At 35.8% G+C, this 12,567-nt stretch overlaps 1 protein-coding gene across 1 annotated transcript in view; it reads right to left on the bottom strand.

The window, feature by feature from the left end:
• myo7a (myosin VIIA) overlaps window positions 1-7,963 on the bottom strand; it is a 52,308-nt gene extending 44,345 nt beyond the window's left edge. Inside the window, exon 1 of the mRNA XM_023350718.1 lies at window positions 7,938-7,963. Within this exon, the coding sequence (XP_023206486.1) occupies window positions 7,938-7,955 (18 nt within the window). The 5' untranslated portion in view covers window positions 7,956-7,963. The remainder of the gene's footprint in view (window positions 1-7,937) is intronic.
• Window positions 7,964-12,567: the final 4,604 nt, after the last annotated feature.

Here is a 12,567-nt window from a genome sequence, read left to right on the forward strand (position 1 = left end):
TCCTAAATCTGCATTTTGGTGCAGGAAGAATACAAAGCAAACTGTAAGGGCAACATTCCCACAGCTCAACAAGTCAACTCTTTACTTTGTTTCTCCTCCTGTTTCTCCTCCTAAAGCAGAGTCTCAAACTCCAAACTGTTAGGAACTTGATCAGGTTTATAAATAACAGAACCAGTAGATGAGGAGATGCTGAAAACTTAAAACAAAGTTCCCAGATATATAATTATGGTTAAGGGAAAGAAAACCAGATGTAAGTATTTTAATCAAGCAGCTGTGCAACACGAGATCAGCGTCTTTTTTGACCTCATGTTTACACATGAAAATATCCCGACACACATAAAAACAAAAGCATCTAGTTTGATGAAAAATAAATTAATACAATCAGATTGTGAGAAACAAATTCAACATATAAAATACAAAAGCTTAAACTCAAAGGACTCGGCGTTTCTTAACACATTTATTCAGGATCAGGCTTTGGTCCAAACAGGTAGTACTATTCCTGAAAAGATGAGAAATTATCTTAATGTCCTAAACACACACACACATACACACACACACACACACACACACACACAGGCTTGAAGCGTACCGGCAGCAGAGTACTGGGTTTTGTCACAGTGTTGACATTTCGCAGCAGCACCCATTTTGCCTGATCCTTCTCATAAAGCTCCACATAATCCCGACGCTTGTACATCTTCACGTGCAAAAAAAAAAAAATAATTTCCAGAATAAACTGTCTTCTCCTCCAGACAGAAGCTGAATTCACTCTGACTCTTCCTCACAACATCTAAAATATAAAATTATTTGTGGCGCATCAGCTCATCATCACATGTTTACGCAATAAAAGATCCAAGCCGCACGTTAAAAACGATAAAGACAATTTAAGTAACAAAACATTTTTAAAAATTGTTCCAGTAGATGTTTTAAAATGTAAATAGGTCACAAAAATCTTTGGATCTTCTTGTTTCTTTTAGAAAGATTCTGGTTAAAGTAAGAAAAGTTTTTAGAAGTTAAGTTTGTTTAGTCATGCTGCTCACATCCTTCCTCCCGTTCAACATACCAACTCTTTGCTGACCTCGCCTCCACACCGAGTCCCCTGTTGCCCATGGCAACAAGATGTCACTTCCTCCTCCGGTGTTTGATTACTCTGCAGCTGAATTCTCTAAAAACTGGACATCAACACCAATATTTAATGTTTGTATAACTTCGTCTTCTGCTGGAGGAAGTAACTTATCTCTTAACAACAGGAGGGATTTCGGCCTGAAACAGATTGAAGGGATAAATTAAGATGTTTCTGATGTGAGCTGTGACTCTGGATAAGTGTGTTATTGTGTCGGGGTGTGGAGCTGGAGTATAAGTGTTGGAGTTTGTGTTGCATCCATGTCGCTTTAATTAAGTAAAAACTCTGTCTGGCAAACTGAGCTGCCTGAACATTACACCAGCATGCACCTGTTACACCATAATACATGCAAACACACACACACACACACACACACACACACACACACACACACACACACACACACACACAGAGCATGAGACAGAGTTAGCTCCTGGTAGCAAGGCTAATGGTAAACTATCAGAAGCCACATGTTAAATTATTCAACATTCAGGAGCTGTCAGGCGTCTCTGAGAGCTGCTTTATATTTCTGTTTATGTCCGACTTTCTTTTATGATTCACATATTTAACAGGTCTGAATATTTATCATCACAACCGATACTTTTATACTTCTACTATCTTTCTCTGAACGTAGGAATGGTTCAGGTGTCAACTGAAAGCTTTTAGACATCTAACAGTTTTTAAACTGAATGACAACAAATAACCTACCTTTATTACATGAACTCATGTAATAAAAATAAGGCATTTGTTTGTTTTTAGTCACCAAAAATGACTAAAAATACCTTTGTTCATACTTACAGATCTGGACATTTTTAAAGTAGCAAAGTAGGCACCAATGTGGTGACCCTGCAGGAGCAAACATTACTGTGAAATCCAGAGCTTAGGTTAAGAGACCTGTGTGCTGTCATCATTTTAAAGCTAAAGGTAACATAAACAGACTCTTATAAACCATTAAAATTCATAAGAGCACAAACATGTCTGATAAATACGACACTGTTTACACTGTTTTATAAATGTCTCTGTAGAACGACAGACATCAAATAGTCAAAAAGATATAATCCTGATTTGCAAGAAGCAAATAAAAAATTGGCATTATTAAAAGCGTAAATATACAATGTGAAATCTGTTCTATTTTCTGACAAAATAAACTCAGATATTTGTGACTAAAAGTCACAGAAGTCCTCTAATATTGAGGTGGTAAAATTACCATGTTAGTGGTAGATTAGGGACCTTTTACAACTCAGTATTAAAAGATTTCTGCCATTTTTTGTCACAATGTCTGACTATATAATCTTAGTAAACTTCTGAGATTTTTCTGATAAGTTTTTCTTTTACAAATTTCTGACTTTGTAATGTTCAGGGCTATGAGTTTTAATACTATAACTTTATGATTTAAATCATCAAAAATTCGAAAGTATCCATCCCAGATTATGCAAGTTTTTTTTTCTTTCTTGTAAATATCTGAAATTGTTCTCCAAATTTCAGTTTCTTTGGCGTAAAGACAAAGCTTTGTAGATTTATAACAACTGCTACAGCAGCCTCTAGTGGACAAGAGGCTAAACTGCAGCTCTGCGCCTCCACGCACATTTAACACACAAAATATAAAAACACACCAAACAAATTCAAAATATTTTGTTAGATTTTCAAACTTTAGGCTTAAAATAAATACATTAAGTAATTTTTAAAATGTTAGGTGACTTTGATGGTGCACCCCACACAAATGTGCATTAGCAGAGGCCTGAACGTGGCCAAACAGCTAACACTCCAAGTTAGCAACATTTCATGATCTTTCAGTTAATCTACACCTTACAAATAAACTAATTAAAACGCAAAACCACATATTAAAGTAACACATTGAAAACAATAAATATTTAAGCATAACTAATGGGCGCGTTTAAGAAAAAACGTGAAACGAACCGTCCATGAACGTCATGACTTTAGCAGCAAAAGAAGCTTCAGTTACTTTTCAGTTGTTACCTTTTGTAAAGTCAACGACAATTTGTAATAGAAAAAAATGATACGTCACGTATTAAATAAAGGTAAACTCACTGACGTGTCATTTTCTCCTCGAGCGGTCCGGCTGTTGGGACCGTTGGCGAGTCCGTTAGCTCACGAAGCTGTAAAGCTACCTTTCATCACGCGCATGCGCAGACGTTGTGACGGTACATAACTTCATTTAGCTTTTAGCTAACTGTATGCAAAATATGAAAATACATCAAAACATTAAACTATATTTAAAGCATTTTGAATGACATATATATTGTTTTGTCTATAAAAATATATTTTATGGTATTTTAAATGAAAAGTAAAACAACAAATTAGCCTAATTTAGCTTCAAAAGTGCAACGAAGGTCCACATGCAAATTTATTTTTAAAATAGGTTTTCTTTTTTGTTGTTGAAAACAATGTAAATGTGGCAGACTTTTTTACTTTTTTTTTTTTTTTTTAGATATGATTATAAACTATCTGGACGATGGAGAAAGATTAAAACTTCTAGTCTCCAACCACATTATTTCTTTCCCTCCTAAAAACAGAAGTAGGTCAGTGACGTGCGGTCAGGGGAGGCAGGTGAGGCAGTGCCTCACCTGCCATCATGGAAAGAAAGAAAATATATAATCATAAAGTAATTTAAATTGTTATATTCATCCGGTGGTTTGTACTAAAAAATATTTATTTTTCATGTAGCTTCACCAATTTCGATTTTTATTTGTTCAAAATCGCTGAATTTTCTTATTTTCCCATTCAAATGCTTGGAAGCGATGCCGGTGAGGCAGCAGCGAGCTCTGCCTCACCTTGGATTGCGCAACCCCTGGCTCTGCGCTGGCTGCTAAGCGGAGAGAGCATGTTGCTGTACGGCGTCAATAAAATGGTTTAAACAAATTTAATATGTGAACTTATTTCCAATAATTTAGCTTATGTATATAATGTACAGTGCTTTTTGTCACCAACTGTGTTTGTGTAACGTGTTTCGTGTAATGAGCGATTATAAACGGCAGAGAACAGGTTCGAGGTGAGGCAGGCAGTTCTCTTGCCTCATGGCAGGGGGCGCTCAAGATCCCAGACGTTCGTCTTGTTCACTCCTCAACTGCCGAGTAAGTGACAGCGAGCTAGGCTAAACGATTCGGGAAGCAAGTCAAGTGCAGCGATAGATTTTGTGAGCTACAGTTTGTATGTGTAAGGATGCAGAAGTGAAACATAACCTGTAAACTGCTGTCAATCTATGCATCTATTTGCAAATCTGATTCTGATGACGTCAGTGCCTCACCAGCTATGAACCTCACCGCACGTCACTGAAGTAGGTTGATAACCATGGTAATTTTCAATTTCTCATATCTGCTCACACTGAAAAGCCTGCTCTTACATTAGCTTGCTTTTATGGTCATTTTCACCTCAGTAGGAATACATCCAGCGTTTTATCAACTGAATTTTTCAATTGTGTCACCATGAAGTGATGCATCTTCCTCTACAAGTACAGTGAGACCATTAATGAGCAAAATAGCAAATGCAGATGAGGGTATAAACCTTATTTGCATTTAGATGGATCACATAAAACCAAAGTTCACAGGCTGAGCTATAGTGACAAGATAACTGCTCTGATTATTCTCCCGAAATGAACTCAGTGATGAAAACACAGACGGGAGGCTTTTGTTTCTGCTTCAGTGAATAAGCAATAATAATGTGTTTTATTTTTACCTCAACAGGGAACAGAGCAGCTTGTTTACACCATACAGTTAGCTTTTAGCTATCTTTTTGAGAACAATCTCTGCCTTTTGAGAGATAAATGGTAAAATTTGTTCACCAGTTCAGCTTCCTAATCCCTCTTCCAATTGTGCTTCTTGATGCTAATTTTAAAGGATTTTGCAAGTTAACATGTCTAAATTCGATAATATCAGCATATTTAACAGTGCATAGAGGTGTCATATTGTAAGTTAACACCTGTAATTTTATCTAAGTGTCAAATGCCTAAAGAAAGTCTTGTGTAGTTCAGCAGCAAGTCTATAAAGCCTCAAGGAAGACGCTTTCTGCAGGCTAGTCTGCCCTCTGGTGGTAATTATCTAATAAAAAAAACTTGTTATTCAAGTAAAATAAATTTAAAAAACACAAGTATACATTAAAATGTAAATATTGGATATATTTATTATCCTAAATGCTATTATACTCTTTTCTCTTATGCATTCATGCCTGTCCTTTCAGAGAAATAAACATACTCCCATTTTGGTTATCCCAAATAAATATTTGCCTTTTTTGCTAAGAGCAATGAATTTATATAAGATTGTATTCTAGCATTAAGAGCTGTATTTTCTTTATTTATAAAGCTCTCAATAAGGTATGACCAGCTGCTTTGTTATTAATGATGTATTTAAGAACAATTAATACTGATTCTTGAGTAGTGTGACGGCTAGCCAAATAGAAAATATGATAAAAATCTGTCATTGCAGTATTATGTGTTTTCCAGCCACATACTGTCATTTTATAGCACAATCAATCAGGTTAGTACGGAGCCCCTAAGGGGACATGGAGAGAAAAAAAAAGGAAAGAAATCCCGACTTATTATCTCGAGATCCCGACTTATTATCTCGAGATCCCGACTTATTATCTCGAGATCCCGACTTATTATCTCGAGATCCCGCGACATTTCTGAAAAATCGCGAGTTACGTTTTTTGGGGGGAAAGGCATGTTTTTATGCGGTAAACGTGGGGGAGTGTGTCTACATTGATTATGGAGGACGACTTATATCATTTTCTGCGGTCCAGAGATGTCCCAGAGGAGGATATCATGCACATGCAATTTAGCGTACATCCATCGGTAACCGTGAAGCTGTCCAGAGGACTGTAGCTGGTTATTAATGAATTCTACCAAAACTGCCAAGTCGGAAAAGGACTTGCGCCGAATGAGTCCCCGCGCTCTGAAAACTCTCTTCAGATGTCTCTCACTAATACTAAATCCATGTCTGCTGTCAAGCACTGATTTAATGTGTTTATACTCAAGCCCAAGCTCGAAATAAAAATCTATATATCTACCCCCACAGTGATGGAGGACACCCACATGGGTGGGTGTCCTCCATCACTGTGATTAGGTCGTTATGTACTGATGTCGGGATCTCGAGATAATAAGTCGGGATCTCGAGATAATAAGTCGGGATTTCTTTCCTTTTTTTTTTTCTCCATGTCCCCTTAGGGGCTCCGTAGGTTAGCTCTGTTAACCGCAGGTTTTTTTTTTAAATCAATAAATATTGAGTATGACTTATAAGAAATTTTAGTTTGCAATTTCTTTATAAATAAAGGAAGTCCTCACAACATGACTTCTATATATAAACCCTTTAACCGCGTTTTTACCAGCATTTCACTGAAAAGTCACTTGTATAATGAGTTCAGCTGATGTACAGTTCCACCAGGTGGTTGCTAATTGCTGCTGGCTAGTCTGAAGGAGCTGAATGGAGGAGGAGCTGCGTCTTGAAGGCGGGGCTAAGATCCACCGAGGCATTTTGTCCAGCTGATTGGTTGCCATGGAGACTAAAGGATTTCTCAAACAAGCATGAAAGAATTAAAGCAACACTCCAGGTGTATTTTTGATGAGGGAAAAACTTTATAACATGATGTAACGCGAGAAAAAAGTCAATAATATCGTTCATTATGAGAGCGACCACATCTTACTTAGCAGCTAAACGTAAAGATATTTGCAGGTGGAGCCTGATTTTTAAAGATCCCAAATCAAGAGTGGACCTTACCTGGATGAGCGTGTTGTATCTGTAGCTGAGGCGGCGTACGTTTGGATCCCAGCCCTCCAGAGGCCAGTCAGATCCAATCTGATTCATTCTCACCTCACTGTTTCCACCATCAGAAGTGGAAAGTCATGATGATTACTTTTCACTTAAAAGTTGGTCCCAAGTTTAAATATCCAAGTTTTTCCCGAAAATATTTCAGCATCCAAGACCTTCAGCACCGTCAGAGTGATAAAAATAAAACTTTATAAAACACACATTTCCTCCTACAGTTGCATTGCAGCTGTGCAGTTTGGATCAATTTGTGTGTAAAGAAACAAACTGAGCTAACTGTGTCACTTTGTTTGTTTTATTAGGCCACCCCCTGGGCTCCCCCGCTGCAGGGGGAAATGCTGTCAGCCCTCATTAGTGGACCAGAAAAGCGGACAAGTTCAACAAGGCAGCACAGAGACGCCGACAGCACAGGACTTTACACGCACACAAGCAAGCATTCATCCCCCTCAAAAGGAGCATGATTTATGGATTTCCACAAAAATTAAATTATGAAAAGTCCATCTGAATTCAAACCTACTTGGAAACCTACAAAGATCTGTTACTCGTCTGTTATAACAAGAAAGATTCTCATTTCAACAGCTTTTATATTTTGCTATAACATGAACGTTTCATAATCAGATATAAAACTTGAGTTGGTAAAATGACAAGCTAATGAGAAACTTTCTTGTTTTAACAAGATATAAAACTCTTTTTGTTATAAGGAAAAAGTTTGTCATTTTCAGAAGTTTGTATCTCGTTATAACGAGATGCTGAGCCTGAATTCACTTCCTGTCTCTGGCAGTTTAATGCTTTCAAACAAAGGAGTTAAAAATAAAAGCAAGAGACACTTTCCAGATTTTTAATTATTTAAAAAATTAAAATATAACATTATATTTTTCTATCACATAAAATTCCTACAAAATGCAATAAAAGTATTTATTATAATGTGACAACAAGGATACTTCCAACTCTCGCAATATAATAGATTTGATGTAAACGTTTAAGTTTCTGCAGTTTTAAGTTTCTGCAGGTTTATTCAGGTGTTGTTGGGGTGTGTTTACCTGCTGTAAAATAACCATGGTTCTGGTTTCTGTCCTTTGGACTGGACATCAGACGACCCTTAAGAGGAGAATAACAGAAAATATGTTTATATATATTTACTGTTTTCCACACATTGATTTAAAAAATAATAAAGCTTGGCCTGATTTTTTTACATCATGCATGTGTTTGTGTGCAGGAATTAGCCGTAGCTGGTGTAAATTATTCATCCTCTGTTCATGATCCATGAGGTTTGAACGTTTGACTTTTCGACGCGTGGCAGCTGTGACGTCTCAGCCTCGTCAGCCTTTGTGTTTTAGCGGCTGTTTTTGAAGGCAAAGCAGCTTCAGTTACAGCTGACAAAACTTCAACACATCCATCCGCATCACATTTCAGCCCTGATGCTCCGAAGAGCGTCGCTGCTTTTCACGGCGTAAGGAAAATTATATGCCGAGAGCTTAAGAAACATTAAAATGACACAGCATGGATCCATAAATAACAATAAAATCTCAGAAATAACTATCCGTCTGACTTCATTTAAAAACTAAGTTAAATAAACGGGGTTTTTTTTTTGTTTGTTCGTTTTTGTCGCGATACCGGAAATGACGAAAGTCACCGAAGAAGAAGAGTTTGCAATGATGGCTGCCTTAAAGCGCAAACATTTTCAAGTATATTAGCAATTTTGTTCAAGATAAGATCACTAAGACAAGCATTCAAGACGCGGGTCGTTTTAAAACGCTACAAGCTAAATGAAAACATAATGCGCCAGAAGCCTATGTCAACACTTCCGGTTCCGCCGGAAGGTCCAAAATGGCCTCTAACGCAATATAAAGCATCTATTAAACGTTAAATAAATAACAAAAGGTAGACTTTTCTTATTTCAGTAATTATGATTTCCCTAATTTAGTTTCAAACAAAAGAAAAGTCAGATTATTAATTTTTGTTGTTGTTTTATTTTGGAAGATAAAAAACCAAAGAATGAATCATGAAAGGATTTGGATCATTCTGCTTTTGGTACGACCCAATTTCAGACTGATTCTGCTCTAGTTTATGGACTTTATGATAATGACCACCAGCCCAGGTCTGGTGGCTGCAAAACGAGCCCAGAGCACCACTCCTCCTCCACCATGCATGGTGATTCAGAAATCAATCCTCTTAGCCTGGTTTTCACTTAAAGTCCTGCACGTCTGCCTTATTTTTATCCGTATTTTAAGTTATTTTATTTAATATATGTCCATTTATCAAATCTTACTTTTTATTTTTCATTGTATAATTTGCATTTTCAATTTGTTTTAAAGTACCGTTAATAATATTTCAGCAATTATTTAGACTTTATTGTAAATTAAATGTAACAGAGTTGTATAGTTATGTACTGCATATTTTGTAGTATTTCACCTGAACATTTTATATCACTTTATTGCTCAGATGGACATTTTATGTAATTTTGTTATATCTAACAATAATAATCATTTTATTTTCCTATAGTTTAATATTTTAACCCCATAAAGCATTTAGTATTACATTTAACTGAATGTAAAGAGTTTTAATTGTTTAGTTTATTAACCTTGCAATATTTTCTGGTCAAAATTACTCTGCCAAAGCTTTGTAATTGAAACTGTGTCGTAAAGTTGAACCAACTAATTTTTCATATGTTGTAATTAGTCTTTTTTTCCAGCCTTTTGCAGTTTTTTTTCTTGAATAAGCAGCATAGAAAGAATACTAGTGGTTGTTTTCATGCAAAATTATTACATTTAAAAGTGTTGTGACGTCTGAGCGTTGTTTTTTTATTATAAAGCTAAACATTGTAAAATCTCATTCTTAGAGACACATGCCCAGCACACACATATCTAAACAAAATGCCCCTCTGTGTTCCACTTACACCCTCCCATCAATATTTCAGCGGCTAATTACCCCTGCAGAGGTCTGGGACAAAGGTTGGGTGCAGTCATGCCCTGTTTGTCAACACATATCAGATGTTAGACTCTAAAATTAAAACACAGCAGCAGAAAGATATGTGAAGATTATAAACAGTTACTAGAAAAGTTCAAATGCAAACCAATAAATGTAATATTTCCAGAAGTTTTTTAATTTTTTGTCTTGTCTCAGTTTATGCATTAACTTCCGGGTGCTAAACATTTACATAAAAGCAATGTAATAGCTTCAAATTCAGTTCTTACACTGATTTATTTTGGCTAGCTTTTTGCACTCTTCCTTCAAAACACAAACTAATTATTTAATATTATTTAACATGTTACAATACAATTAATATTAATCTACCAAAACCTTCAAAAAAAATAATTTATAATAAAGTATTAAGACTCAGGTGAACTGACTGAGTCAAACTTTGGCCCAGCTGTGAATTTGGTTGATGTGTGTTTGAATTTCCTGCCCTGGTTGCTACGTTTTTAGCTAAAGTTATTCTCAAACTGTTCTTGGTTGTGTTGTGAGGCCAAAACTGTCAGAAACTTGAAGTAATTACCCTGAAATGTTATCATAGTTCCAAATTATATTGACATGACTGATTATTCTGGGTGTTTGTCATGGAAAATTGTAAAAACCTGGATTAAAAAGCTGGTTAATATATACAGTATATACATTTTAAGTACAACACAAAGTATGTTTTTATTTATTCAGTAACCACCCTTTTTTACTTTTACTTTAATTTATCACACACTTAAAAATTATGGATTATTTTCATAATATATTGAGTTAGCAAGATCAAATATAACTCAGACATATCTGGACTATAACGAATAAAACATGAAAAGTACAAAATCCGTTCTGTTGAATTTTGATCATTCCAAAATATTGGGTTATTCCATTGTTTAACAAATAAGACCAGCTACTCCTATAATGAATAAAGCTATACTTGTTTCTACTTATAAAGATTATTAATTATATGTTTTTGGATAACAAATCTGAAGCCAATTTTTGGTAAATTTATCTTTAAATATTGGTCAAATCAACCCAATTTTTGGATGGTTCTCCCAACCCAGCATGCTGTGGTCCAAACCATTAATCCAAATTACAGAAACTGTTTGCCTTTCTTTTAATAAAGCATTTCTACGGTGGCCCAGAAGGGTCCCAATCCTATGATACAATTGTTTTTGGCTTGTTTTGTTTTTATTTAATTTCTAAAAAATGTTTTAGTGATTTAATGAAGCAATGTATGGATCCAAACTAAACTAAGCTAAGCTAAGCTAAGCTACACTATGCTAGGCTGAACTTGTTCATTTCATTAAAATTCAAATTCAAAAATACTTTATTGATCCCAATGGGAAATTAAATGTGGTTGTAGCTCATTAATTCAAAGTCTTACTGTAGATGGTGATCTCTGCCTTCCCAAGACAGAATCTTAACTATTCTATTATTATTTACTATAATAATAGAATATTATGTTTTAGTTTTTGTTTTTTAGGTGAAACATAAAAAAGTTGCAATAAATGTACTTTTGCATTCTTAGTTTTAAAAAAAAACTCAGATTTTTGTGTCCCTCAAACTTTCCAAATAAGTGGACGCCTCTGTTACAAACCCTTAAAACTAAGCTTGATAAAAAGCCTTTTATTGGGCGTTTTGACCTCGGCTGCTGCCTGGTTCCCTACTTAATAATAATCCAGAGGAAAACATCTCCAGCCTCCTGCTGAGCGACGCAAACTAACTGAGTAAAACCTATAATGAGGCTTTGAAACATTGATCCAAATGCTGTCAGTTGTAGGGACTTCAGGGCTCCCTAATGAAAGTACTGGCAAAAAGCCGTATTGGGGAAAAGGGAAATAAATACATTCAGAAGACCCTCCATTATCATTGCTGCCCTATAATGTGTTAAAAAAAATTAAAAACTAAGAAACAAATCAATATCTTATGTCAACATTATGCTAAGTAATCAAAAATTATTAATTTATGGCGTGTTATGGTGGCGTAGGGGATAGCGCAACCCACGTTTGGAGGCCTTGAGTCTTCGACGCGGCCGTCGATTCGATTCCCGGACCCGGCGACATTTGCCGCATGTCTTCCCCCCTGTCCTTCCCCCTTTCCTGTCAGCCTACTTTCATATAAGGGACACTAGAGCCCACAAAAAAACCCTGGAGGGGAGAAAAATAATAATAATAATAATAAATTTAATAACGTTTATTAAAGCCAGTTTAAGTGACTTAGTGACTAGTATTTTTTAAAGGAGTTGCTCTTGGTAATCAGCCGTCTAGCATGTAATCAATTTGGTAGCAAATGTGACCTGATTTCTCAATACTGCACCTAAAAAAAACTATTGAAGTCAGACCTGCGCACTCAGCCAATCGAGGAAAAAAACAAAAACTAATGTCTGAACCATCTGACATCCTTGAATTTCCTGAATTCAAGGAAATTCTGAGTAGTGAGTTTCCTTGAATTCGGTACTCTGACACGGAGCCAACAATCTCTGTGCACAATGAGACTGATGTTAGCGCATACAGTATATCTATAACTAAAAGCAGATATTTACACACAACGAATGAAAGACGCACACATTTTTTTCTCATTGTCTGAAGATAAATCCGAACAAGCTTCTCTTGTTTTAGGTTGGAATTACGCAAATTATTTCTATTTCCTAAATGTAAAAACCTTAGTGATGACCTTTATTTAGAGATTGTTTTTGTAACATTCCTTGAATTCAAACGT

This window comes from Xiphophorus maculatus, chromosome 18 (assembly GCF_002775205.1).
Source record: "Xiphophorus maculatus strain JP 163 A chromosome 18, X_maculatus-5.0-male, whole genome shotgun sequence".
In the NCBI taxonomy this organism is placed as follows: Eukaryota; Metazoa; Chordata; class Actinopteri; order Cyprinodontiformes; family Poeciliidae; genus Xiphophorus; species Xiphophorus maculatus.